The sequence below is a fragment of the Neocloeon triangulifer genome, unplaced genomic scaffold (genome assembly GCF_031216515.1).
Source record: "Neocloeon triangulifer isolate White Clay Creek 2 clone unplaced genomic scaffold, ASM3121651v1 ptg000008l, whole genome shotgun sequence".
NCBI classification, from domain to species: Eukaryota; Metazoa; Arthropoda; class Insecta; order Ephemeroptera; family Baetidae; genus Neocloeon; species Neocloeon triangulifer.
In genome coordinates, this window is record NW_026775550.1 from 3,608,900 (window position 1) to 3,636,829 (window position 27,930).

General features: G+C 34.8%; 1 protein-coding gene across 2 annotated transcripts; it reads left to right on the forward strand.

Annotated features, from left to right (window-relative positions):
* Positions 1–23: 23 nt before the first annotated feature.
* On the forward strand, positions 24–27,628 carry LOC132194572 (homeobox protein six1-like). Of its 2 annotated transcripts, none has more exons than XM_059615922.1 (3): positions 24–725; positions 22,809–23,040; positions 26,137–27,628. In XM_059615922.1, exons 1-3 carry the CDS (start codon positions 118–120, stop codon positions 26,386–26,388), a joined length of 1,092 nt encoding a protein of 363 aa, XP_059471905.1. In that variant the 5' UTR covers positions 24–117; the 3' UTR covers positions 26,389–27,628. The 2 variants fall into 2 exon arrangements, with proteins under 2 accessions (XP_059471905.1, XP_059471904.1); XM_059615921.1 differs by having other exon boundaries at positions 26–725; positions 22,806–23,040.
* The last annotated feature ends 302 nt before the right edge of the window (positions 27,629–27,930 follow it).

Consider the following 27,930-nt stretch of genomic DNA (forward strand, 5'->3'; position numbering starts at 1 on the left):
GCAAGAGCGGTGGGTCGCGGCCGGCGCGGTCGCGGTGCCTCGAGTGCTGCAGACGAGTCGGAGCGGCCCCGGCGTGCGCACACGGGCCGCTGAGAATCTCTCTCTCTCGAGACACGGATGATCGTGATGACGGACCCCACGGGCCTGATGGGGCCGCACTCGCCGAGCCCAATGTTGCCCTCGTTCGGGTTCACGCAGGAGCAGGTGGCGTGCGTGTGCGAGGTGCTGCAGCAGTCCGGGAACATCGAGCGGCTCGGACGCTTCCTGTGGTCGCTGCCGGCGTGCGAAAAGCTGCACAAGAACGAGAGCGTGCTCAAGGCCAAGGCGATCGTCGCCTTCCACAGGGGCAACTTCAAGGAGCTGTACAAGCTGCTCGAGAGCCACACGTTCTCGCCGCACAACCACCCCAAGCTGCAGGCCCTGTGGCTCAAGGCGCACTACATCGAGGCCGAGAAGCTGCGCGGGCGGCCGCTGGGCGCCGTCGGCAAGTACAGGGTGCGACGCAAGTTCCCGCTGCCCCGCACCATCTGGGACGGCGAGGAGACCAGCTACTGCTTCAAGGAGAAGTCCAGGTCGGTGCTGCGCGACTGGTACGCGCACAACCCGTACCCTTCGCCGCGCGAGAAGCGCGAGCTCGCCGAGGCCACCGGCCTCACCACCACCCAGGTCAGCAACTGGTTCAAGAACAGGCGCCAGCGCGACAGGGCCGCCGAGCAGAAGGACAGGTCAGACACCCTCTCAGTTTCATTTCCCTTTTTGGGGGTTCGTTTCGTCACCGGCGGGCGTTCAAATTACCTGCCCCTGGCTGCGTAGGCAGTCCGCTTCGCACACGAGAAAAATTTTGAAATTTACAAAGTATTTTTTCTAAGTGAAATAGAATATTTTTTTAATCTTATATTGAAAAGACGAAGCCAATCGAGCACCAAGATTTAAAAAAAAAATCCAATTGGTTGGATTCGATCCGATTCAATTAGATGAATTTTCAATTAAAGACGAGGGATAGATTCTACGCTATTATTTCTTTGCTGGTGAATCTGTTGATCAATTTTCAACTGTCAATTTAAAATTTTTTAAAGTATTAATTCTCCAATTGGAGTAAAATGTGTTTTGGCCGTTTCGGGTTTTCAAATCAACAAAAAAAATCTAGTTTTTGGTGCTGCATTGAAAATTTCTCATTCATAAAGGATTTTTGTTTAAAATTGATTAAAATTGCATTAGAATCATCACATTTATATGCCATTTGATTGGAAAATCATTACATTCATTGACAAATTGCCAGAAAAATGAAAAACCAGTCTCATCTATAATTTTATTGATAAATTCAGATAAATTTATAAGTCATGAAATGAATTAAATTGAAATCCACAAAAAAAATACAGTTTTTAAACCTGATACCAAGAAGAATGATAAATAAATTGTTAATAATTCATATCATGTTAGGAAAGAAACAATCGTCTTTTTAATTAGTCATGCAACTTGACTGAATAATTTAAAACAAGATTATAATTTAAATCAGGCTTATTAAAAAAAAACTATCTATTACAAGAATGGCCTCCTTAAAGAAATCGAGACCTTTTGAAGTGGCAACAAGTCCTCCATCCTTCACCCTTTGACAGACTAAATGGTCCCCGTCTCAAAACAAAAATAAAATATTGAAAGTGCGCCCGTCTCCGGCGCTTTATACGCCCCATCAGTGTCTGCAGGAGAGCCCCGCACGAACCGTTGAGGAGGCAGCATGCGTATGTGTGTGTGTCTCTCTTTTGATGTGTTTACGGCGCTATTTTAGGTAACAATAACAAACACGCGAGAGAGCGGAGAAAAGACAATTTCCTCCTTCGAGAGACACGACAAACTGCACAAAATAATACTACTTATTTCCACTCCGCAATTCAAATATTGGATAGACAAATCGAATTTTATGAAAATGATAATAATTATTTTCGGCAAAGTACAAAAGCTCAAAGCCTATTTTTTATGCGCCTTTTTGTCAAACAACAAATACTGCGCATCTATATAAAAAAAAAAACTAATGCAGATGCTCTTTTCGGCGGCGGCGAAATGCACAGCTGCGCCTCTCTCTCTGCTCCGAGTGTTATTATCGCTGCAGAAGTAATGTGGGTTGATTCACAGAGATTTATATGCCTAAGCGTATTTAAGATGGAGTGCTCGATAACGCAATGAATGGGGTGGTGACAAAGGCGACGGAGATGGTGTCTCGATTATAATAAAAGCGCGCATAGCCCTCGGTACACGCAGCGATTATTTTATATATGCGTTATTATTGCCGGGTTATCAGATCATAAACCCAACTCGCGAACGAGTATTAAAAAAGGAAAAGGTTTCATAAAGTGCGTTCGATGGACGTATCGAGTGACACTTTCCGAGCACATATGGCTCTGATTTGCTATGCAACAGATTTCAATAATTATTTGCAAATAATATGATACAAAAACTAACCAGATGAAGTCCATATCTGCAATGGAAATTGATATTAACATCTGAGTTAATAACATAAGTAATATCTGTGAAAATCATTAAAATTTAAAAATTTTAATGTATAATAAAAACATAAATTTGTAAATTATTATTGACCTGTTAATAGGTTAAAATGAAATAAAACTAAACTATAAATTTTAATAATTTTAAATAAATTTATATATTCAAGATTTTTCATAATCTTAAAAAAAGGATTAAAAATAATGTTAATTAAAGCTATTTTTTATATTTAATAATACCAAATACAACAATCTTTTTCATTGTTGTTGATTTATTTAATTTTTTTATATTTTTATTCACATAATTTCAGTTTATCGTGTCATGCGCCTCTGGGCAGCGAGTCCAAGCTTATCTCGTCATCCGTACATGTCCACCTAGTTAAGAAATGTCAAAGGAATGAATGGAAATGAATTCGTCTTAAGTAACGATTTCCTGATGTGCTGGCCTATTCAATTATTGGTGACGTCATATGCGCTGCTCTCCGTCTCATCTTGGTTCGTTTTCTTTTTCTGCAGCTTTCGGTGTTTGTTAAATGACGGAGGGACTCACCCCGCACAGGCACAACTCTTTTTTTTTTAACATCTCGCGCGGGAGTTTTATTTATGCGTCTTAATGCGGAGGGGGTCAGTCAGAGATCAAACAATAAAACAGTCACGAGAGAGAGAGAGAGTTTGGTGGTCCTTCTTCTTCCTCCTCGGAGAGAGATAAGACCGCGGCTCGGGTTACAAAACCAAGAATTATTGCTTGACGAAGTTGTTAAAAATGCTGTCCTACATCGCGATAAAGAATACACGCATTTTCTGGTGTGTTTTCCTTTCTTTTATTCCGTCCGATTTATGGGACACCTCGTTTTTCGTCTCTGCGCAGTACGGAATCTTTATTATGTGCCCCAAGTGGGAGAGATACATGGCTTTTTTCAATAAACGAGTCGAGGATCAACGTTTGTCTCGCACATACAAGAGAGGGATTTTCGTGGAGATCATAAAATTTTACGCCGAATTGAATAATTGGCTGTAAATTTCAGGAGAGGAAACGCTCCACTCCTTGAAATTTAAAGGATTTTTTAAATTAAAATTGGTTCTAGAAAATGCGAAAATTTGTTTGAATAAAAAGCAATTGAGAAAATGTGATTAGCTTTATCGCTTTTATGGCAATAAAAAGCTGAATTGAAGGAAGCGCAGAGCAATCGACCCCCGCGGCACCAAGAAAAAGAATAATTCTGCTCCCATGCGTGCACTGCACATAAGAGGAAGTGGTTATGCTTTTCATTCCAAATAGCCGCTCAAAATGGCTCTTTTGATGCGGTGGATAATGAAATTGAACGAGTGCTCTGCCCCTATTTTGTCATTACATCAACGCATGCACGGGGCGAGCGAGCGGATATTGCCAGTTCCATCCGCGCGCAGCACAAATATATATCAATGGGGGTGCCCTCGGCAGCGGCGAAATCAACCCCCCGCGAGCCGCAGAGAAGCACGACCCCGGCCTCTTCAAAAGGTCTGTTGACCGGAAAAGAGTGTGAAAAACTCGTCAATTGACCGCGGAAATGCGAATGGCCCTTAAAATAACAATTTCAAAAGATGAACTTCAGCATTTGAAGCAAATAAATTGTGGTTTCTCTAAATTTACTCAATGACATTTAGAAAAATCTAATAAAAATTGAAATTAGATATAAAAAATGTTAAATATAAAAGCTGCTTGTGATGTATCAAAATATTTATTTATTGTAAAGAACACTTTGAAGAATTTGACACTTTGATCATGGAAATGAAAAGATCGGGGTTTTTCTCGTTGCAAAAATGGTTTTTTTATTAAAAACAAATGCTCTACCAGTTTCATGCACGGTCTGTGAGCAAAATAATAAGAAAAAATTTCAAATTGAATAAAAAAAACCATTTCTGCAAAGAGGAAAGCCCAATATATTCTTCATTTCCATTAATTATGCTATAATTTTGTTTTCTTAAACTTATTATAATTATAACGCGGTAATTAAATTTCTTTATAAACTTGCCATTTTATTTAATTTTTAATTCACTTTTCTGGCAATCTTGGAAAGAATAAGAGAATAAAGATGCAAACGCCTTATAAAAAAAATCTAATTTTGGCTATAAAATAAAATTAATATTATAGTTTTAAACTTTGAAGCATCATTATCATTTCTTGCAGTTTATGGTGCTTACTTTACCATGCATATAAAAATAATGATTAGATTTTAGAATTGAACGCCAAAACACTCGAGATGGATATAAATTTTTCAAGATTCTGCGCAGGACAAAAAACCAATACTGAAGATTTGTGAGGATTTTTTGAAACAATCTGCTTTAGAAAAAGTTTGACAAGGTTTTGTTAACGCCTCTCGTTTTAATTAAAACTCGTGAAGCTTATTATTTTTCAAAAATTTCCAAATGTTATTTTTTTAAAGGAATCTTTTCCTTCGTTTTTGAAATGAATGAAGAAGTTCGTAACAAAAACCAAAATTATACCTTTTTTTCAACTCGCGGCCCTTTCAAAAAAATCTATTGTATTTGAAATATAGCCGACTTTTAACACGTTTTGTGAGCGGTGTGAGGCACCTCAAATATTTAAAGAGAAAATGTAAAAACCCACCTTTTCTTCATAATAATTTTTTGAATAAATTAACAGATGGATTTTGTACACACAGAAATTTAATGCAGCGCGTCTTATTTTCCAGTATCAATTGCTCAGGTGCAGGTTTAGAATTTTTTCATTAATTTGCGTGAGAGCAAAACTACATAAAATTTACCCAAGCCATTTTCAAACGGTGCAAAATTATATTCATCTCGCAGCGTGCGCTGGATGTTTTATTTATTCCCAAGGTTTATAATGAGCCTCCTCGTCTTTCTTCTTCTCTCATATGAGCTGCTGGACCTCTTTATAATGTTCTGCGCGCATAAAATGTCATTTTATGATCGCGGTGTTTTCTGTGCGCGAGAGTTGTAAAAAGTTTGTGTGTGTGTGATGGAAATTCTGTCATTCAGCTGCAAGGTTGGGTTCTGTTTGTTTTGAGCAGCTCTCCAAACCACACCTGCCTCCTGTATTGTAAAAGAAAATATTGAATCAGCCCGAGCCGCGGACGAGACTTGGACACAGCACCGCGCGCATAAAATGACTTTACGTACGCAGAGAGTCAACACGCTGCAGCATCCGAGAGGACAAATCAAATATAAAAAAAAAAAATCAAAAAGTCAAATAGGCATACAATTTAAATTTATCCCGGAAGTGCTCGTTTTATATAAAAGGTAATATAATTTACCAAATATTGGCCGTTCATTTTTGCTTGGACTAATTTATGCACCCCTGCCTTATGCTGACGAACAGTAATTAGAGCAGACTGCTCAAGCGATGATCTGGTGAAGCCTGCAATTGCGGCCGACAACGAGCACAAATTTAATTACACGCCCTCGCTCCGAAAACTTAATGCATTCAAGCCTTATACACAAGATATTTATTGCCATAGGGGGAGCAGTGAAATTGAACAAAAGAGAAACTAGGGATGAGCACCTTTGCCAAAAGCTCTCTTGGGGGAAATGGTTTCACAATAAATTAAGGTCATGAAAATAAATTATTAGCTATAATAAAAATAGAGCCAAATTTTAAAATTAATAATAAAAAAACAGTATTATTTATTCTTTATCCTTATTTTTACATAATTTTCCTTAAAAAATTTAAATTAGTTGTATAGTTTTTATTTTTATTTAAATTATAATTTTATTTTACTTTATTTTACATTATTTATTTTAATTGAATTTTATTTTATTTTTTCTTTTAATTAATTTTATTTACTCTGTTTTATTTGATTTGAATTGATTTTTTTTATTTAATTTAATTTTACTTATATTTATTTTAGGTTCAAATTATTTGGTTTTTACTTTCTTTTTTAAACAATGAAATTTTTCAAACGAATCATATCAATTTGCACTGTTTCAAACTAAATTTTAAGAAAACGATCTGCGCACTAATCTTTCGGCACATCTGGTCGCCACACATATGTGCCCGACCAAAATGACCCCCTGGCTGCATCGAAAGAAAACAAATCACTTCCTGCGCGCGGACCCACGGATGTGCCTTGGTGGGGCTGCGGTCAGCCTTAAAGCAGATTCGTTTTCATCTTTATTATCTTTTTCGAGGGAAAGGAAAAGTGCGATTTGGAAGAAAAACAACTCAATGAGGAGAAAAACACGTGCGATTTCCAGAGCTGCCATTCATTTGTGCAGGTTTTATTATTTCTAGGGTGCAATGCTCTCTGTTGCGCTTGAAACGCGAGAAGATGATCATGTTCCAGATTTAGATTTGAACTCGAGCCCCTTCAAAGAGAGCGCCGTTCCATGTGCGCCGAGTGAAGTATTTCAAAATGCGAAATTATCCTTTCGAATATAGAAGAAAAAATTGCGCTCAGAATCAATTTTTTTTCTTCTGTGTAAAATAAAATCAGTTAGGAACATTTTTGAAATTAATTTCTCAGCTTCTTTTTGCTCATTGCCAAAAATTTAACTTCTCTAAGAAATGATTCAATTATATAAAAATTAAAAACAATTAATCTAATTAAATAGATGGTGTTTTGGATCGCACACCACACGATAAATTTGATAATTTAAAAAGTTTTAATAAAACAAGCATTTATATTAAATTTATTTTTATATTTCAATTTCTTTAATATATTTAACAAATTAAAATGAACATTTTTGCATATTTATTAATTTGAAATAATTAATTATAATTATTTTTCCTAATAATCTCGGATTGACTGTTCAAAAGTGGTTGCATAATCAAAAGAAATTTCTATACTTTTGCTTTAGATTAATTTTATAAATAATTTCTTATACGATAGTAGAATATATACCAAGCAGTAACTTATATAATGCATGCGGTCAATGTCTGAATTATCAAATAATATATATTTGATAAATTAAATTGAAAATAATTACTAATTATTACAAAATGTGTTTGATCTTTTTAAAACCTAACCGTAGTTTACCAAGCAAATTAAATGTTTTCCTTTGAAAAATTATAGCCACCGGGTTTTATGTTCTTCAAAAATTACTGCAAATTAAGGCACTCATCAATTTTCCTCTTTTACAAAATAAAGCAGCCGGCAGTGCGATTACCTGCACCTATGAATATTTAAATTTAGACTTTTCACACCTTGTGCCCAATAATATGCGGCAAACTCTCGCGACGCCTCGAGACTTTTCTATTCTATTCAACAAATGTATGGAGATTAATTGGGTTTCTCTCTGCGAGGTGTGTAATTACCGCAGCAGCGAATTACGCACTCGCTTTTGCCGAAAAGTCCCCAGGGCTCTTTTGAAACGGCGGCCGCGCTTTCGCGTGCTGCTGTATTTACATATTTTTTTAATGATTTGGCCATAATTGGGCACGCTAGGTGTCTGTCTAATGAGGAATTTTGTCTGTCAACGCCACGCATTAAAAGTGGACCCTGTCATTTTCTCCGAAACTCGCTCTGCTTATTCATCTCATAATTCGACCTGCCGCGGGCCTATAAAAGCTATCAATGTATATAATTTTGACACGTTTTGGTGAGGAAAAAGCGAGAGAAATTTTGCACTCCCTTTTAATTGACAACGGCTGCTCAATTTTCACTTGCTGAGTTTAATATAATATAAGAAAATTTCCTATTATGAAAAGGGATAAAATTCCACATGTACGTGGGAATATTAAATTTTTTTTTTAATTATTTTCTAAAAAAGGCGGCAATAATTGTTTATCAAATACAACTTTTCATATGATTGAACGATCAAATGTTAAATTGAAAATTAATTGAAAATATTATTTACAAACCGCTTTTAATTATGAATTTAAATATATGTTAAAAAAGTGCTCAAATTTGGATAGAATTATTAATTTGCCATTGTTATGCTCATGGTATGGAAAAAAGATATCATTTAATTTTATTATCTACAGATGATAAGTAAAGCAAACTTTAAATAAGTTTGTTGTTGTTTTAAGTTCAGAGTTTTGTAGTGGCAAATAAAAAGTATTTGATTATTGAGAGCAAATAAATAAAATTACTTTTCAATATTTAAAAATGAAATATATAAAAATTTATAAAAATTAATTAATAAAGAAAATTTTTATTTTTGTTAAAATATTATCTGTAATAAATATTGATTTTTAAATAACAACAATATGTAAGTTTGGTTGAAGCACAAACGATCAGCAGTGGAGCAGAAAAAAGGTTATTTTTTTGACTGGCCGCGTGTGTGTGTTTGTTGCGGAGGCGCCAGGCAGACGAGCTTGCGCGACCCTCTCGATCGCGACCGAGACTATATAATGCAGGTTTGCTCTTTTTTTTTCTTCCCTTCACAATTGCACAAAAGCGAAAGACGTTTGTTATTCTTCCAGTCTGCTGGCGCTTGTTTATAATCGGATCATAATTACGGCGAATTCCTCGCGAGCATCTTTTTCTATCTCGCGCCTACACACAATGAGCGAAGCGCCCGCATTGTATAAAAAAAAAAAAATACTACGCAATTTTAGAATTTTATCTCCGAGTAGACATCACGGCTAGTCTTTTGCAGTTCCAGGTTGTAATCAGATACTTTTGAGAGCGTTTTATCAGAAAAATCACTGCTCGATACTTAATTCAGCTGTTTTTCCAGGCACATTGTTTCTCATCCATTTGGGATTTTTGACAAGATAGAGTTTGGATGTGAAAGAGGATACTTTGCCTCTTGTTCTGTCCATTTTTCCGTGATGTTGAAGGATCAAGGAATGAAATTTTAGCCTGGGTCCAATTTTCTTAAATTACAACCTACTCCGAAAATTGGTCCGATCAAGCGATTTTGTCCACAAAATGAGGTATTGCGGTAATTCAAATTGGTTCGATTTGTTTTTAAATTTAAGTTTTAAATCTGTTTCATAATTAAAAGAAAACTGAATTTGTTTACATTTTAAAAATAATTTCTATTTGAGTTCTGCATTAATTAAAATTAATAATTTATTAAAATTTTGATTGTTTCTAATTTGATGATGTAATATTGTGATGCGCATTATTTCACCTTTGAAACACCTCTCGCTTTAATGAAGAGAGTAAAAATATACGCCATGATGACAAATGATGAAATTGTTGCTTTATTGGCATCGGCATTAATTAGAATTGTATATCAAGCGACGCAATTAAGCCTCTGTAGGAATATATTGGAGAGTGAGCAAGACGAGTAAACATCTGGGCTATTGTTACTCATACCTATAATGTAAATGTGCACACGACACAGCACAAGTTTGCTCACTTAATCGTTTCACAATCATAATTTAAGGTGCCGCGGCTTGGGACATTTATATATTTCTAGAAGCAGCAACGCGTATATATCAATTTGACTGGTGCCATGTGCGGTGCTGCACCGACTCTGATTAATTAATTGGAATGTTGCTTTTGAAACCGAGACAATGAGAGGAGTAAATACTAACAATCTATTCTTACTAGTGTGAATGCAATTTTCAAATAATTTACAGCGCGCCGAATAGATGAAAATTGAAGGAATTTTATAACTTATTCATTACTTTGATTTGTTTTATTTTTTAATTGCAAAATTTCTTTAAAAAGCGAGCTGGAATAAAAATAAATTTTTTAATTTCATTTTAAGAAAATGTTTCACGGAGGTTGACCTAATTTATATTTGCAAATTTAAAGGAACATTAGTAATTATGTGAAACTTAGACGATTTTTTGTGGGCTTTGGTTTGGCCTGAATTAATCAAATGTGAACGAATCATGAAATTTCAAGACGATTGACACCCACTTAATATCGCCTAAAACCGTCTAAAACACCCAAAACCGTCTAAAAGCGTCTAAAAATCGACTAAAACAGTCTAAAAGTGTCTAAAACTCACCATTTCGTCTCCTGGTGCACAAAATATTCAAAAGATTTTTGTTTACCGCGCAACCAATTGATTTATTGCTGTTGAAGTGGCATCTCTATCTCTTGGGATGGGCAAAGCGACTAACCAACTTCTAACCCCCTCACCCCTAGATCCACCCTCAGGACTTGAAAAAAAAATTTCATGGTTTCTGGCGACCATCTACAAATCTCGGACAGGTCATTCTGAGCATTTCTAGCTAGTTTTGGTGAACAATGATTTTTACGCCTACCCCCCAAAGAACAAAAAAATTAAAAGCGACTCTTAATCAACTATTTGGCTCATGGAAAGTCGACTAGAAGCCGACTATTTCAATTAATAAATCAACTAAAATAGTCGACTAATTTAAGCTTCAAAACCGACTTTTTTTGCCCATCGGTTAAGTCATTTTCACAGCTTTTTATACAACCCAAATTTTCAACCTTGGAAAAACAGTCTAAAACCGTCTAAATCGGATAAAAACCGTCTAAAAACAGACTTTTTCCATGAAAAAAGTGCCTAAAAAAAATGTCGACTATTTTAGGCAAAAAAAGCGTCTAAGTTTCACAACCCTAAACATTACTTTAACTAATTTTTGTGTCATGTTAATTTTGTAAAATTTCCTTTTTTAAATGAAATGTAAAATAACGTGGAAACGATGCTGCTACCAATAAGAATTTTCAACATTTATTAAGGCAATTAACATTTGGAATAATGAAATTATTTCCTAAAAAGTCATGAATTTTGAATAGTTATATAAATCATTTGCTTGATTACCAAATTAAACAATTATTAATTTGTTCTTTCTCATTGATTTTTTCTATCTCTAGGAAAGGTTGAAGTTTTTTGCTTGAAATTTACACAGCATGTTTTTTTTTTACTTCTTAAAATATTGAAAGCAAAAAAATACTTAAGTATGCTTATAGAACATATCAAGTTGGTCTATAAAAGTCAAAGCCTAATTGCAAAACATGCGGATTTTGGCAGGCTCAAATAATAACGAGGTTGTATTCAAATGTGAGAGTGAGAATAAGGGCAGAAAGAGAATATAACGTTTCTGGTGAGCAGAAGCAGCGGCAGAGGAGCTCACAAGATATTCTGGTGTCACAGCATCACGGCGCGCACCAGCCCCGGGATCTTTTATAGACGTCATGTGAGCCGCAGCGAAGAAGAGCTCCTCTATCTTCTAACATGGCCCCCTGCGCACTGAAACCGATACCCCCCGCTAAAACGCACACATAAAAATAAATTTCACGTCCGATACGTCAAAAAACGGCCCGCGATGACAGCAGCCCCAAAAGCGTACCAGCGTTTTTTTCTCTGTTATTTAGGCCTGAGTAGCAAAAAATGCTGCTCTGAGCTGATTTGGTTTTCTGCCCCGAAATTCATTTAGCTGAAAATTGAAAATGAAAAATAATTCCAAATGAATAAATGGTACCATTTTTTTTTTTAAATAAAAATACATTTTTTAATTTAATTTCTGCAATGATCTACAGTATTTAATGCGTATAATCCCAGAGAACCATAATAATTTATAACATTTGGAATTTTGTAGATCAATAGATCGCAATTATTATTATTATTATTATTATTATTATTATTATTATTATTGTCAATTCCTTACAAATTGAGAAATTTCTATTAGATTCTTTCAATCACTACATTTAATAAAAAGAGAAAATTTTATAAGAGAAAATTCCCTAATTAAAATTTAAAAACTAATTAAATTTGTTTGTATGAATTGAAGAAATTGAAATTCGAGGAGATGATCATGGAAATTAAGATTAGAATTAAGGCTTTTCCTCGTCGCAGAAATTATTTTTTATTCAAAAACTTTTTCTTCACATTGCATGAAAAATAATTTCTTTGACGAGGGAAAAGCCCGATCTCCATCACATACATTTTTTATTTCTAAGCCGGCATGCTGATTTATAATTTATTTTAATTACTTTTAACTATTCAACTTCAACTGGACAAACAAATTAAAAATCCTGATTAATATCTTGCATGTTCTTCTGCATGCCTAGAAATTAATACATTTTAAATCTACTTTACACAACATTCTTCCAGGTTTAAGATCCAAAATTTTGATTGACAAACAAAAAGAATTTAATTAAAACGATAATAAAATAAATTATAAAATTTAATAATAATGGTAATATGAAATATATAAAAAGAAAAAAGAAAACATGTAAAAATAATAATAAACGATTAAATACTTAATTTTAAAAGATAATATTGCAGCTACAAAAAAAATCCATACTTGATACCCTTAGGAAAGAATTAACAAATTGAATAATTTTAAACAGCCACAAAATGCTTATATAACTTTTGCTGATTCTCTTTATTTTCCGTTTAAGTAATCCGTATGATTCTTTAGTGCTCGCGCGGTCTGGCAGCCCTGCATGGCTATTATAACACTTGCGTGATTTATTTATCACGAGGCGATTAATTTGACTTGCGACGGATCGAGGATGCCAAAATGAATCAGCCATACAAAGTTTCGCAAAACAGGCGACGAGGTATAAACGCGGCCGGCTTTTCGAGGGATAATGAGCTGGCGAGCGTGGCGCAATTAGCGCGGATTTTGAGAGATGAATTCGGATGGACTCGAGAGAAAGGAGAAAGAACGCGGAGAGGAGCAGGGAAAAGCAGTCATATATGCAAGACCCCTCGCTCCCGGCTGAGATAAATGATCTTAAAAATAGACGCTCTAAATTTTCATCGCCGAGCTGGTGTAGAGTTCTCTCGAGCCCGGCAGCCGAGAGTCTCACGTGTCTCAAAACATTAGATCAAATGGGCCAGCAGTTAAGAGCTCATTCCCCAGCGCAAGTCGTATTTAAAAACCAAACTCTCTCGCTCGCTCGCTCGCGCGCACCACCGACTAAAAGTAGCTCCCGGTTTGTGTACGAGAGATTCTCGCACTTCAAACGCTGCACCTAACTCCACGCTATGTGCTGCACAAAAACTCATGGGAAATTTATTTAAAATTTTTGGGACTTAAAATGACTTTCAAAATATAACAGTTCTCCAAGACTTAATATTTAATTTAAAATTAATTACGTTATGATTATGCGAAATAATCATTATCTTTAATTAAATTGAATGGTCACACTTGAGGTGGATTTCATGAAAAATTGAAACCGGGCGAACGTCGTTGCAAAGAAAAAATGAAAATTGTTTATTAAAATTAAATTCTCCCTATTTTATTTTTAATTTTTCAAAATTCCTCCCACTTAGTTTTAGTTGGACACAAGAAACCCAAGGTTTTAAAGTACCAGCAGACCGCAGGTCGCCTTTGGGGTCAGTTGTCCTTTATATTTTTTCATTTTTTCTTTGCAACGAGGTTCGCCTGGTTTCAATTTTTCATCTTTAATTAAACTTGCAAGACAGAGTTTCTTATTGTTGGATTCTTTAGGGAATTTACTGAATTTGAGATCAGATGTAAGAACAAAAAATCAGACTTTATTTGCATTACATATATTTTTGATTTACTATTAAAAGATAGGTTAAAAAATATTGAAAATAAAATGCAAAATCTTTGGTTACATTAAAAAAAAATGCTTAAAATGATCTTAAGTGAGTAATAAGAACAAAAACTAAGTCAAACAAGGCGCTTTGCGTGGGATGGGGTCTTTTTGATCTAATAAATTTTAGCAAAATTCTTGCTACCGGTTCGTTCCGTTTTGTTAAAAAACGAGGGAAGGGGACATTTTGCCCTAAAATTGAATGTCAGAAATAGTTAGAATTTAATAGATTTTACTTGTATTAAGAAAATTGAATGCAAAAAAAATGTGAATTTACGAAATTTTTCTTTTTTATATCTTTTTTGCGTGGAATAACAATAATTGTACAATTTTTTCAACTTTCCTATCTCCAGTAACTAAATAACTTTGTTAATACAAAATAGTCAGTATAGAGAACTGAAAAGTATACTGAAGTAAAGTCTTCATTAAATGAAAACAATTTTTCAGTGCCACGGAAGAGTCGGGCTTTTTTATTGTCATAGGAAAAAGTGAACAATAGAAACTATCTAATAGTTGATTCATATATTTAATTATTGTTTTTTTCTGAGGCTACAGTTTGGCTTAAAGCACAGATAGCTATGGAAAGAGCCAAAATATTACTTAAGAAAGTTGTCATGCTTCTTTGATTTGATTTATAATGCCATAATAAATTGCAATAGCAATTAACACTTTTTAAAATAAGTCAAAATACTAGCATTATTTAAACGGTAGAATTCGTTTAAGTAATAAAAGTGATGTTGCAGTACAAAAGCTTTCACTTCCTTAACAAGTACCTCGTCATTTTCGAGGGGTTTCAATTTATTACTCTGCCTTCACTACTGGCAAATTTGAGATGACCAGGGATTTTTTCAAATATTCAAATTTTCTTTTTAAGTTTGAGCATATTTACTAAGAAAACTGCAATGTCTATTGTTAAATGAGTGGGCTATGAAAAAGTTACCACGTGTATGATCTGACGAACAGGTCAGTTAATTCCAAATAAATTGTTATTATCAAAAATTGAATGTGGCAAATAATCAACAATAATAATGAAATAACCTCCATTGGAATTAAATAATATTGTCAATCGACGGTCGCCTTATTAATTATGAACATTAATAGTTTTTTTTAATAGTTAGGCCGCGTGAGGATAATTGAGTGCATGCGTGCATTTTGTTGTTTGTGCCTCCTTTTCACCGCTGCTCATGCTACTTTTTTGAAATTGGATCTGCAACTGGATAGTCGCGCGCGGCGCGGTGCACTTTTCTCCGCGGTATCACATGGCTGCGCCTTTCATTCATAAAAGTGTGTTCGCTGATGAGCGCGCGGCGATGGATGCAAATCGCACAATCCGTGACTGCAGCGCGTGTGCAGTTTTGAGAGCAGAACGGTCGTTTGCACTTCATGATGCGTTTATTGCAATAGTAGGGAAAAAACGCGGCGGCGCCGACCTTGCTGCACTTTTCAGATGCACTCCCTGTGCAAATCACTCGGAATGGAAAGTGCTGAGAAGCACGTGCACTTTCTTGATGCACCCCAAGAAAATTTTATATAATATGAGTAGCAAATAATTCAGTTTTTATTTCTATTTTTTATTACTTCATTAAGAAACTTGATTAAGCCATCCAAATTTGACATTTTTCAACTTGCAAAAAATTAGCTTTTATTGATTTATTTTTAAATTGTAGCTACGAAGTTAAATAAGTTAAATTTAAATTGTAATATTAGAATTTTTTAAATGTAATTATAAATAGTTCCATATTTGTCATTTTTAAAGCACATAATTGCAGTACAAAAATTAATCAGTTAAAAATACATTGAATTTTTATAATCTTCAAATGCACAATGGATTGAAAAAGATATTGATATTATTCTATGGTGTCGTGTGGAGAGGGTTTGATTTATAATTAAATATTTAAATGAACCTATAATTGTAATTAATAACAAAAACACCCCATGCTCCCAAATTATATGCAATGGCATGGAAAATAACAATTAAAGAGAATTTTTCTTATTGGAAATGAAGCGATCGGGCTTTGATTTTGAATAAAAACAATTTTCTGCAATGAGGAAAAGCCCGATCGCTTCATTTCCATGATCATCTCCTCGAGTGTCAACTTCTTCAAACAATTTTTTTTTTATTAATACACAATATATTCTAGGAATTTTAGTATCTATTTCTGTGTCTCTACCTGTAAAAATTAAATTAAAAAGTGGTGCATGTTAAATAATTGATAAATAAATTTTTAAGAGTTGTTTTTACCGTTCTTGATATTTTTGTATCAATCTCCATTTTTTTAACAAAAAACTGACAAACGCGCATCCTTAATATCCTGCTGCTGAGAATATTGATTTCGGAAAACCCATATATAGTGATTTATGTCCTGTCAAGTGAGGCTTGTATGGACAAATTTGTGTTAGTTTCTTGTTTCTTCTCATCCTTGACCCGAAGGAAAATAAATCCCAATCGGGGGCCGGGAAAACAAACGGATTAAAAAGAGCCGGGCTTAAACCTCCGAATGCGAATGACAAAGCGAAAAAGCCCTGCTTGCTTTCCTCTAAATTAAAAGCAGGCCTTGTGTATATTCTAATCAGAAAAAGAAGAAGAAGCTCTACCGATGATGATCCCCGAAGCGAGTGCGACTCCCACACAAATTGCTCGCCGGCAAAAAGTCAAAAGTTGAGCGAGCGCCTTGTGCGGCTTCTCTCCTTGGCTTGAAATTAATACATTCGGTCTGCGCTCACCACCGCACGTCGACGGTAAATCCCTCTAAATTTGAACAGCTGTGCGTCGAATTCGTCATTTTCCCATCACACCAATTTTCAAGACACGATACATCAAAAGTCTCTCGGGATGGATAATTTGAGATGCGCTCAGGAATGCTGTCTGACGGGAAACACCGCAGACTTGTCCGAACGTCATGAGTTGTTTGATTAGAGTGCCAAGTTGACCAACTCAGTCAGAGAAAAGTAAAGTGAAATTTCCTCTTTTGATTAAATGATTTATATTAAAATATTGAGCACCTTGAGCGTTTTATACAAAAATAATTTCTTATGAAAATAAATTTTAATTCATCGAAGTTGAAATGAATTTTCTTGAGTATGAAAAAATCTAGTGTTTATTTGTTTATTTATTTATATCATTAAATTTTTTTATGCGTTTTTACAAAATTATGGAACTGTCAAATTTTGCTTCTATCAAAACCCTCAAATAAAGAGTGCAGAAATTGAAATTTACTCTCCAACACATCTTTGCTGAATACAATCCAGCACTTAAAAATTTACTTTAAGCGTAATGCGTTAATTATGATTATTAGAGTGATAAATGCGAAAAAAACCACAACTTTAGTAAATTGAAATATTTAAAAAAAATTCTAGTGCTTCAAACAGTTAGAAAATTCCAATGGAAATGCGAATTCAATTCAAATTATTGATGTTTTATTTGATTATAATCGCAGACAACTTTGCAACTCAGTTCTATATTACATATTTTGCAAAAATTGTCATCAGGTATCATCAGGCAAATTAAACTATAGCCCAAAATGCTCAATTCTTTGTCAAAACCTACATAAACGTGGTTTATTTTGGTTAAAAATGTAATAACGATTTAAACATAAAATATTTTGTTTTAATTTTTTTGTTTAAGGATGATCTATAGATCAATCCAAATTTTGTTGTAAGTATTTAATCTTTGTAATTGCAAAATTAAAAGTACTTCCCCATTTTGTTTGCTGAGTATCAATATTATTTATTTTCTTGTAATGCTCAGAGGAGAGTATGAATGTATTTATATACAAAATTAATTTCGATATCAATATTAGGGTTTTTTTTTATACGTGAATAGGAAAAATTTACAGTCTAATTAACAATTTTTAAAATAAAATTTTAAAATTTAATTCATAATAAAAGTAAATAAATCAATAAGTTCTTACAAATTGTGTTTTAAAATAATTATGTTCAATAATTTAACAGTAAAGATTTTTAAAATGTGCATATAAATTAAATTCTTGTCAATAATTTAATTTTTGATACAAAAGGCCTCTTCGATGCATAAATTTTGTCTCCGAATGCAGAAATGGCTGCTGTGCGTAAAGAAGAAAACGCAACGGCTGTGACAAAGGATAAAATAAAAAAAATAATAAGAAAGCGCAGGGAGCGCGGAGAGCGAGTATAAAAGCAGCGTGCATTCAACGTTGTTTGTTTCATAATGAATATAAAAATATAATAATGGCGTCCTTTAAAGGTTGATATTTGATACGATTAAAAAAGATAGTCAGCGCAACGGCGACGGCGGCTCGTCTCCGCGTACATCGGCGCGCAGTGCAATGAAAGAGCAGCCAGCAGCAGCATCACAGACATAATCACGCAACCCTCACGAAAAATAAGTAGACATGGATGCATTTGAAACCCGATCCGAATCAACCTGAAAAATACACAACTAAAATAAACGTAATGCTGCGCGCGGATAATCGCACGAAAATATAATATAATTCATCAAGAGAGGATCGAGGAGGAGGAAATTGATTTATTTCCAGCAGAATAAAAAGCGGCGTGTCATTAATTCAACAATGAGGCCGTCTCAGGTGTCGCTCGGTGGGCAACTCAATACGAGCTTTTGATGGCCGGGCGCAATTTCTCTACTTTCAATGCCTGAAACGCTATCCATTTGAAAAGTCAATTGAGCGTCTCATGAGGAGTGAGTTGCGCGTCTAATTTGATAGCTCGTGCATGTCTAATGTCGAGGGTGCGCACCCTTCATTTATTCTGACGGAACGAGAATAATTATTGGTCGGTGCCACTGGTGCCCGGGCACTTGCTCACCTTTGATGTTTCCACTTTTTGTCTGCAATTCAGACATTTCAGACCGTGAAGAAGAATTGATTTTGCTTCAAACCGAGTCTTTGTTGAATTAATTATATATAATTCTGAATAAGTGCGAAAAAGTAAAATATCACCATTTTAAATACAAGTTTTGAGCAGAAATAAAGTGACAATCGCAGCTACTTTCATTATTAACAAAAATTATGAGAGCTACCAAAATTCCAGTGGAATAAAAATGACATAATTGTATTAGCTAATGCAAATTAACATGAAATTTTTTTTGTTGTATAATGAAAATATTATTATGAGTTTTTCTTGTGTAAGAACTTATTTTTAAACTGTACGAAACTTCCAAATACATACTTATTTAATTCCTTCCTTCTAAACTTAAAGAAATAACATGTAAAGTGACGCCAAATATGTATAATTTTTAAAAAGACCTTCATTTTGGTCATCAAATTAGGTCTCGGAGGGGCTGAGCGTTTTAGTCTATTTTGAAGGTCAAAATAGTCGACTTTTTTTTAGTCAATTTTCGGCCTAAATTCAGTCGATTTTAGTCGATTTTCGAACAAAAATAGTCTGTTTTAGTCGATTTTGAAAATTTAATAATTAAGGCCAGAAGAAAAAAAAATTTTTTTTTTCTAAAATTTGGCTAAATCGGGCTAAATGATCCTAATGGTCTGTCCGAAATTTTTAGATGATTGCTAAAATACATTTTTTTCTGTCGCGACTTCGTCAAAAGGGTGGGCCAGGGTTCCAGCCTCCAGGGGTGAGGGGTAGAAAAAAAATGTGTCAAAAAATATAGCTAGAAATGATCCAAATGATCTGTCTGAGATTTTTAGATGGTTGCCAAAAACCATTTTTTTTTTCACTTGGAGCTCAAATTTCTGGAAAATAATCGGGACTTTTCAGCTATTTTAGTCGGTTTTAGTCTGTTTTCTGTTTTTAGTCGAAATAGTCAATTTTTGTCAATTTAGTCGATTTTAGTCGATATTGACCCTAGCATTTCATAACCCTAACATCCTGCGAAGATCAGAAAAAATATTTGATCGACTAAAACGCTCAGCCCTAGGTCTCGCTATAGAAATTTTACATTCAAACCTCTAATTTATTTTATTATTTATGCCATTTATGCTAATATTCATAGCTACGTTATAAAAAAAAGTACAAATTATGCGAATAACAGAAATGAAATAATATTTTTTTTAATGTGAAAAGCTTTAATTGCGTGATATTTTTTTTTTAAGTATGGATTAATTCAGATTGAAAAATATTTGCAACAATGTGAGATTAATTGGACAATGGACAACATGTTATTTATTCCTTAACATATTCAATATTGCTTAATTATTCTGTTCCTTCCTGTATTTATTTATTTTGGCATTCAATTACATTTTTAGCCAAGTTAAATTGATTCTTAATCGTTAGAATGCTTTAAAACAATTAAATGATACATTTTAAAATATTAAAAAAATAAAAAAATAATTATTTAAAGTATTATTTACACAGTTATATAAAAATTTATTAAAGTATATTAATTAAAAATATTAATTTTTCTTCTAAACTAGTCATTTACATCAATTTGCTTAACAAAGTGTGCAAAACTTGTGCTGCTGACGCTCGCCAAACAAATCAACCTGTTGTCCGTGAAAGAACGCGCAAATCCCTTCGCAAAACAAAAAGCACCACGAAGAGAGTAAAAAAATTCGGCGCTCATTATGTTGCTTTGTCTTTCTGTGACGCTGCAGCTCACTCTCGAAATGAGGGCCACGAATTATATTCGGGTCGTCTTGAAAGAAAAGCCTGTCTGGTCGGACGGACGGACGGACGGACAAGCGGACGGATGGATGGAGGCCCCGCATGCCGTGCGCGGAGAGAGAGGGGGTGGCCCCTGGTGCTCGTTCGCTCGCTCGCTCACATGTGGTGAAACCTGATACGGCCCCCGACGCCCTCCTCCAGCCTCTCACAGGCCTTCCTTGTCTTTGCTAAGCCTGCTTTTTTACAGCGCGTTAATAATTATCCCTGCGATAAACACGGCTCATGTGCGCCTGACGACGAAAAACATGCGCGCGCTCTCTCTCGGAAAAGAAAAACGCAGAGAGAAAAAATAAAAAGAACGAAAACGTCGAGCCGCGACGACGCCGCGACCAGCCAAAGATGAACACAAAAAAATTGGGCTGGAATTCACTGCTTCCTCTTCGCCCGACTTATAAAAACCGAAAATTGATTCAAATATTTGATTGGAGGAAATTTAATTAAATATTTAAATATTAAAAAAATGTGCTTTTGTTTGATAATTTCTGAAAGTTCTCAACACAATTTGTGAGGAGATCAAAGTTTTGAGAAATGCAACCTGCAATGATTTGCATAATTCGCGATATAAAAGATTTTAATTTGAAACAGTTTTATACTGACAAGATTTTGTTTGAAGAAATTGACCACATTTTTTGATGTTTTTGGATTTTGTTTTCAATTTTGCTAATTTTTTGTTTGTTTTGCTCATGAAAAAGGGGCGCAGATCATGACCGAAACTGGTAAAGCAATTTCTTTTTGAATAAAATAATTTTCACGTCGAGGAAATGCCCGATCCCTTCATTTCCATAACAAGATTTTGTCAGAGTGTAATTTTTCAGTCGAGTTGTGTCATTTTTTTTTTCGTTGTCAAGTGTGTATTCCACTTTCTGTTTAAATTTTTCAAAAGACATTTCATGCGGATTCAAAAACTGAACGACAAATGTTTGGAAAGTAATTAAAGTGTCTAAATTTCAACTTTTTATTTGAAATCTTAAATTTGCTGGTAAACTTATTTACAATAAGAAAAATGCTCTCCTTTGCTTATCCTTTCCACATCAAATTATTAGCAGGATGTGCTGACTCTGCTTGTGTTGCAAATTTTTTTTTATAGAGATTATCTATTACTTTTATCATCACGAAAAGATTGACTTTGTAAACAATTTCTTTTCTTCCTAGTTTGAGAAATTCTAGTTTTTCGCGTCAATTTAAAGATAAAACCAATTTCCTAAAAGACAAGGATTCTAAATTTTTATTTTTACCAATAAAATTTTGCTATCATTAAATAGATCATCATAGTTCTCTCCTATATTCCGCAAAACACAGGTTTATCATGAAAACGTGCAGGTGGTCAAGTTTTAACGTTAAAAAAGCTCGACACAAAATATATTTACAAATCTTTCCGACAATCTTTCAATATGAGAAGTGTAGGAAAAACGTGAGCGGTATATATTTTCGCAGCTTGGGCTAAATACACGAAGAAAAGGAGATCAGACTTGATAGAAGCAATTTATTGATTCCCAATTTGTTGTTTCTCGGCCTCTCCTGCTTGATATTTATTTTTAATATAGACCGTTTTCGTTCTCGCTCGATAGACAATTTGCGTCCCGTGCTGTAATTTGCACAAAATCTGCTCCGATCTAATTTTTTTCTTCCTTCGCAAGAAAATAATATTATTTCAACAGCCCCATTATCGAATTCATTTGGCGCACCGCGGGTAATAACAGGCCTGCCACTTATTGAAATAGACTGAGAGACTGACTAACGCCCAGGGGAAGGGTTAAATCACCGACCCAAGGTGTTGATGATACACGCGGCACTTTAGCCCGTCTCGTTTGGAGCAGAAAAAATATATTAAAATGCGAGAGAGAGAGAGAAAGAAAATCGCGTTGCTAATTAAAACAAGAGGTTGCTCGTCGTAATTTAGAACATGTGCGATGGAGGCACCCGCGTTTGAATCTAAAATTTAATAGGCCGCACCGAGATAAATAAATTGGGCTCATCAATCGACAACAAAAAATCACTGCAAAAAACGTTAGCATATAAACTGATTCAAAATTACTTTATTTAATTTTTTCATTCTGCAACGCAGACTAATATTTGAATATTAAAAATAAAAATTTAAATATTTTATAATTAAAAATAACTTAAAGTAATATTTTATTTAAAATTATCATATATATTTTTTGGTTTTTTATTAAAATAAAAACCAATAATTTATAAATTAAAAAAAAACTTGTTTCATTCTGCTTAGAATTTATTTATTAATTTTTTTTTTAATTTTTACTGAAAGTTTTTTCATTTTTTGTTCCAGTAGTGGACGTGGTTCAGCAGCCGACGGTGAGAAGGGCCACAGTTCTGCGGCGGCCAGTGCAGCTTTGGACTCAAGTTCGGACTCAATCGACGCTTCCGACCACAAATCCGTCCTGGACTCGAGTTCCGGCCCCCAGTCTGTTGGCAGCGTGCTGGGACCGTTGGCCTCGAGGACGCCTACGTCCGTCGACTCCAGACACAAGCTGGACGACTTTTGCTATGCAAGAGGGCTCATGGTAAGTTTGCCAAAATCATTTTTGTTTCAATAAGTTCGGAATTCATCAGAGGGAAGAAATTTTTAAAATATTGCTTTTGTGTAGAATCTATTATAATTATTTTTACCCCAAAGTGAAGGCAAATAATTCGGAATTAACATTAACTAAGCTAATTAAAAAAAGAAAAAAATTAACGTCTCAGCAATTGCTCTGGTTTAACAAATTTTTATTAAAAAATTTAAAGAAATTGCTTACAAGAATAAAATAAAATTTAAATTTAAAGACCCCCTCCGGTCATTCATATTGCTCGTTATTCTAAAAGATTGCTAAATTTCGAGTATATCTTGTGAAAACACTATTTGAAAATTCCAAACCGTTGCGTCTCAATCAAAAGAAAACCTAAAAACTAGTGATTCGCGCGAAAAATGTGTGAGAATTGAGAAGCCAATCAGATCCATCAATTTTGTACAAAAACTGCAGGATTTGATCACATTGGCGCTGCAATCGCTGATTTTGCGCTGCAGAAAACTTGGCAAAATCAGCGATCGCAGCGCCAATGTGACCAAAATCTGTAGTTTTTGGAACAAACTGTGTTATTAGTTGAAAAGGTAAATCTATAATAACTTTTTTTTAAACTGTTTTAAATCTCAGATGTATAGAAATGCTTAAATTTATTTTCATTCATAAGCTACTTTGCGCGTACGGGTCTTTTTCCTCGCTGTCGGAGCCTATTGTTTTTTGATGGGACGTCGGAGTGAAATTACGACAAGATGAATAATTTTCCACGTGACTCAGCCGAACGAGCGACGGCGTATTAAAATAATAAATGAGCGGCAGCGGGCGAAATGAGCAGCGTGTATAATATCTCTGGAAATACAATTTGAGTTGTTTGCATCACGCCCTAGCTTGTCTGGATGCGTGTTTTAATTACAAGTCGGCCGGGCGATGATTAGGGCAAACCGATGTTAATTTAGCCGTCGACATCATCAATCATGCGCCGGACTTACTTTTCCGCCCGGCCGCAGATGGATCTCGGCCCCGTCAGCCAATATGGGCCACGAAAATATTACAAAAAAAAAATAGAGGAGCCGAAATCCGACACCGCGCGCTGCCTTTTTTATTATGCAAATGCCAAATACAAGACAAACTGGTTATTATATATATTATTTGACAAAACAGGATTAGTCCTGCAGGCGTCGGGCTAGCCTGTGAAATTTCATTCGCAAATTACCAAACAGCTACTTCTTGCATGTCAATTTGCGCCCCCCTGACGATAAGTTTGCCGAAATTTTTCATTTTTTTACTCGCAGCCAACGCTGAAATCAATCTCGGCCTAGACGAGCACAACGTGCAGGCGATTTTTTGCACGTCTGGCGCTATTTTTGATTAGAGTGATGCAGAGGCTCTGTTTTGACCTCTCACGCTTCTTCGGGCGTGTAATTTGTATTGGCACGGCGCTGAGCACTCGTTTTCACGACCAAAACACACAGGCTGCAGTTTTCCGAGGTCCTCTCTGACTGACTGATTAGGATTTTGTTTTATCCAAGTTTTATGCTTTTTTCTGTAATTACGACAAAATCATATGATTGATATTTTGAGAAATATTATAAGCCCTGTTTGATTTATGAAACATTAAAAACCTCACGAGAAAGAGGAAAATTCAATGAGTATTTACATTAAAATCGTAATTTTGTTTGTAATAAAACATGTTTAGAATTTAGAGAAATTTTGAAATTAATCCACAAAACAATATTCCAAAATATCCGCTCTAGCGCGTGAAACTTGATAATATGAAAGTCTGCTATTATACAATAAAAAACCCTAACTTACTTTAAAATAATTTTTAATGAAATTGTTTATTTAATACTTTGAATTCATTAAGAGTTTTAAACATTTATATCGTTAATTTTTTTTAAAATTTAATTTAATTTGTATAAATTTTATATTATTAATAATAATATAAATTTGTTGAATTTAATCTGCTGTAAAAATAGTTTTCTTGAGTTTACTGAACATTATTGATTTTATTATATATTCCTTATTTGGAAGCAAAAGTAATTATTATAATGATTTTTCTAATGAAATTTCTGACCCCTCTTTCAAGGTAGGCTAATCGCTTTTACATGGAATTATACATAAACTATAAATTTATATTCCGAGACGCGAAATATGTGAGACAATACTACATAGGCAAATAGCCGAATCAGCTTTCCAGCACCAGATATTATTAGACAGATTGGTGTGATTTGAAAGATCGTTTTACTTTCACGTCAGGACATTTCTTTTCATTTCTGCACCGATTTTGTTTCAAATATCTCTGATCTTCGAACGTAATTTGAGTCTAGTTAAGCTAATTAAATTTCCTATTTAAAGTGGTTTCTTTACTTTAGAACTCAGCAAAGATATTTATTTTACTAAAAAAACCTTAACAAAAACAGAAGAAAAACTCATTGATAAGAAAGCAGAATTGATATAGTTATTTTCCATAGTGTAATATAATTTATTTAATAATAGCACAAAATTGCTTGTTAAACTTGTTTTAATAAAAAAATATTTTTTTAAGTAATTTATTATAAAGTTTTTATGTTTTAATAAATTAAAAATATATTTATTTATTATTTATTTTAAATTAATTTTTTATTATGTTGCATAAATTGTTTGTAACAAAGCCATAGATACTTTGTTGATATATTTGATTTTATTTAAAATTTAGTCCAAAATATAAATATATTTTCTTCTGCAGCACTAACAGCAGAAAGGAACAAATTATAAAATTATTAATCTTCTTTGCTTGGCTGCCCCGGTTTGCCCTTTTTTAGTATGGCGAATTTTAAATAATCAATATAGCTTTAAGTCATAATTTAAATTAATTATTCATAAAGGTTTTAATTGAAAATGACACATTTAAGCGCCGTTCTTAAATAAATTGCAGTTTTTGTTCTTTCCATTATAATTTTTAATGGAAGACACAAATTTCAATAATTAAAGTTTGGCTGTAAAGTTTGACCATTCAAAACTAAAATTCATGATGCAATCTCGTGATGGAAGTTTGCACAAATTTTTTTTTTTTTAATCCAATTCACGGACTTATGCAGAATGTCTCGTTTGTGTTTGCAGGAGGCGAGCACCGGGCACCACACGGAGCTGACGGGGTACCCTGAGGTGAAGCCGAGCGTGGCCAGTCTGCAGGCGACGGTCATGTCGAACGCGGCGGCCGCCGCGGCCGCCTACCAGACGCAGCTGATGGCCCGCGGCGCGACGGCGGCCGGCGCGGCCGCGGGGGCGGAGGGGGCGGCCGGCCCCGGGGGACTGCTGGGGGCGGCGCACCACGGCGACGTGACCCTGCTGCAGGACTACCACACCTTATGACAGTGGGCGGCCGGCTACGGGTACGGCCAGTGAAGTGCAGGACGCTCGCCTGCGGCCCCCGCGGCCCGTCTCAGCCAGCGCGGGGGCCGCCTCCGGGGGCGGGCCTCTCAGGACTCCCTGCTTGTGGAGTTTTAAGTTATTCGCGACTCAACTGAAAAAACTGTTTTTAATATCGCGCGTGTGATCCTGTCAAGAGATGATCGAACAAAAGAAGTGGCGCCGCTGAATTATTTCGGACGCTCCATTGACCGTGGAAAACTATATTTCTTCTATATATTGTTTTACTTTGTGATATATGCGAGTTCTTTAATTTGTTGGCGAGAGTTTTATTTCAAAAATTTACTGATTAAATTGGATAAAATAGCAGGGCGGAGAGAATTAATTTACAAACTTTTAAAATATTTAAAGACCATCATTTTTGAGACAAAAAATTATGCCAAAATTAACTCGCCATTCAAATTTCATGACCGGATCGCGCTAATTATTATTTTGAAATTTTTCTGTTGCGCCGAAAATATGAAAATTAGGTGAAAAAAGAAGAAACGTGTGCTCTAATTATCTCTGTTTAATAGCAACTCTGTATACGAAAACAATGATCCCTAATCCTAATAGACACATTAAAAAGCACGATTTTTCTGCAAAAGCATAAGACATTATAAAAGAGCTCAAATTTTAATCCAGAAAGCACCTCATATTGTCAATAATTCTGCAATTCTCGATGCACAAAAAGCAATGATATAATCGGTAAGGATACTTAATCAACAAATTCGCTTCTCTCTCAACTTTTGCCCATCACAGACGTCCAAAGTATAATTATATTGATCAAAAAGTAGTTTGGTCTTGATGCTGTTTTATGATGTAAATCAGAAGAAGAAAATGTAGGAATGAATCATCCGTGCTAGGTGCCCTTGAGGTAGTGCATCTTTTTTCTGACTTTGGATGACTTGCAACGCTAGATAGAATATCTCAACCGTGTAGGAATTTTTCTGTTTTTAAATCGAAAGTGCACAATTTGAAAAAGATTGTTGTTATTGAAATACGCGAATCAATTAAGTGCGCGGCACGTGCGTCCAACTCACTCTCCTACTTAACGTATATAAATTAGAAGCCTGCAGTAGTAAAATGTACTGGATATATTAATTAAAATCCCTCTCGGCACTCTTGTAAAATAGCTGACGAATTAATTTATTCCCTTACATGTGCTATATATGAAACGTCAAAACAATAAAATTAGCGTAAAGTGAAACCTTTGCTGTTTTTTTTTCCTGAAGCGTTTTCCATGCATGGAACGCGCAGATGCTCCTTTTTCTGACAAATAATAATGGTTTATGTTATATTTTTCTAGAGTGCAAAATGAGCAACAAAGGGCGGCGAGATGGCAATCACGCCCTCATTACAGCGCATTGTGTCCCACAAAATGCACTCCCTCGAGCGGAAAACGGGAGCGAGTGCGTGATTTTCAATAGAAAAAAAATATATATACACGCATGAAGAAAACACGTTGCTCTTTTTAGACTGATCACAAAAGCCGATTTCTTTTCT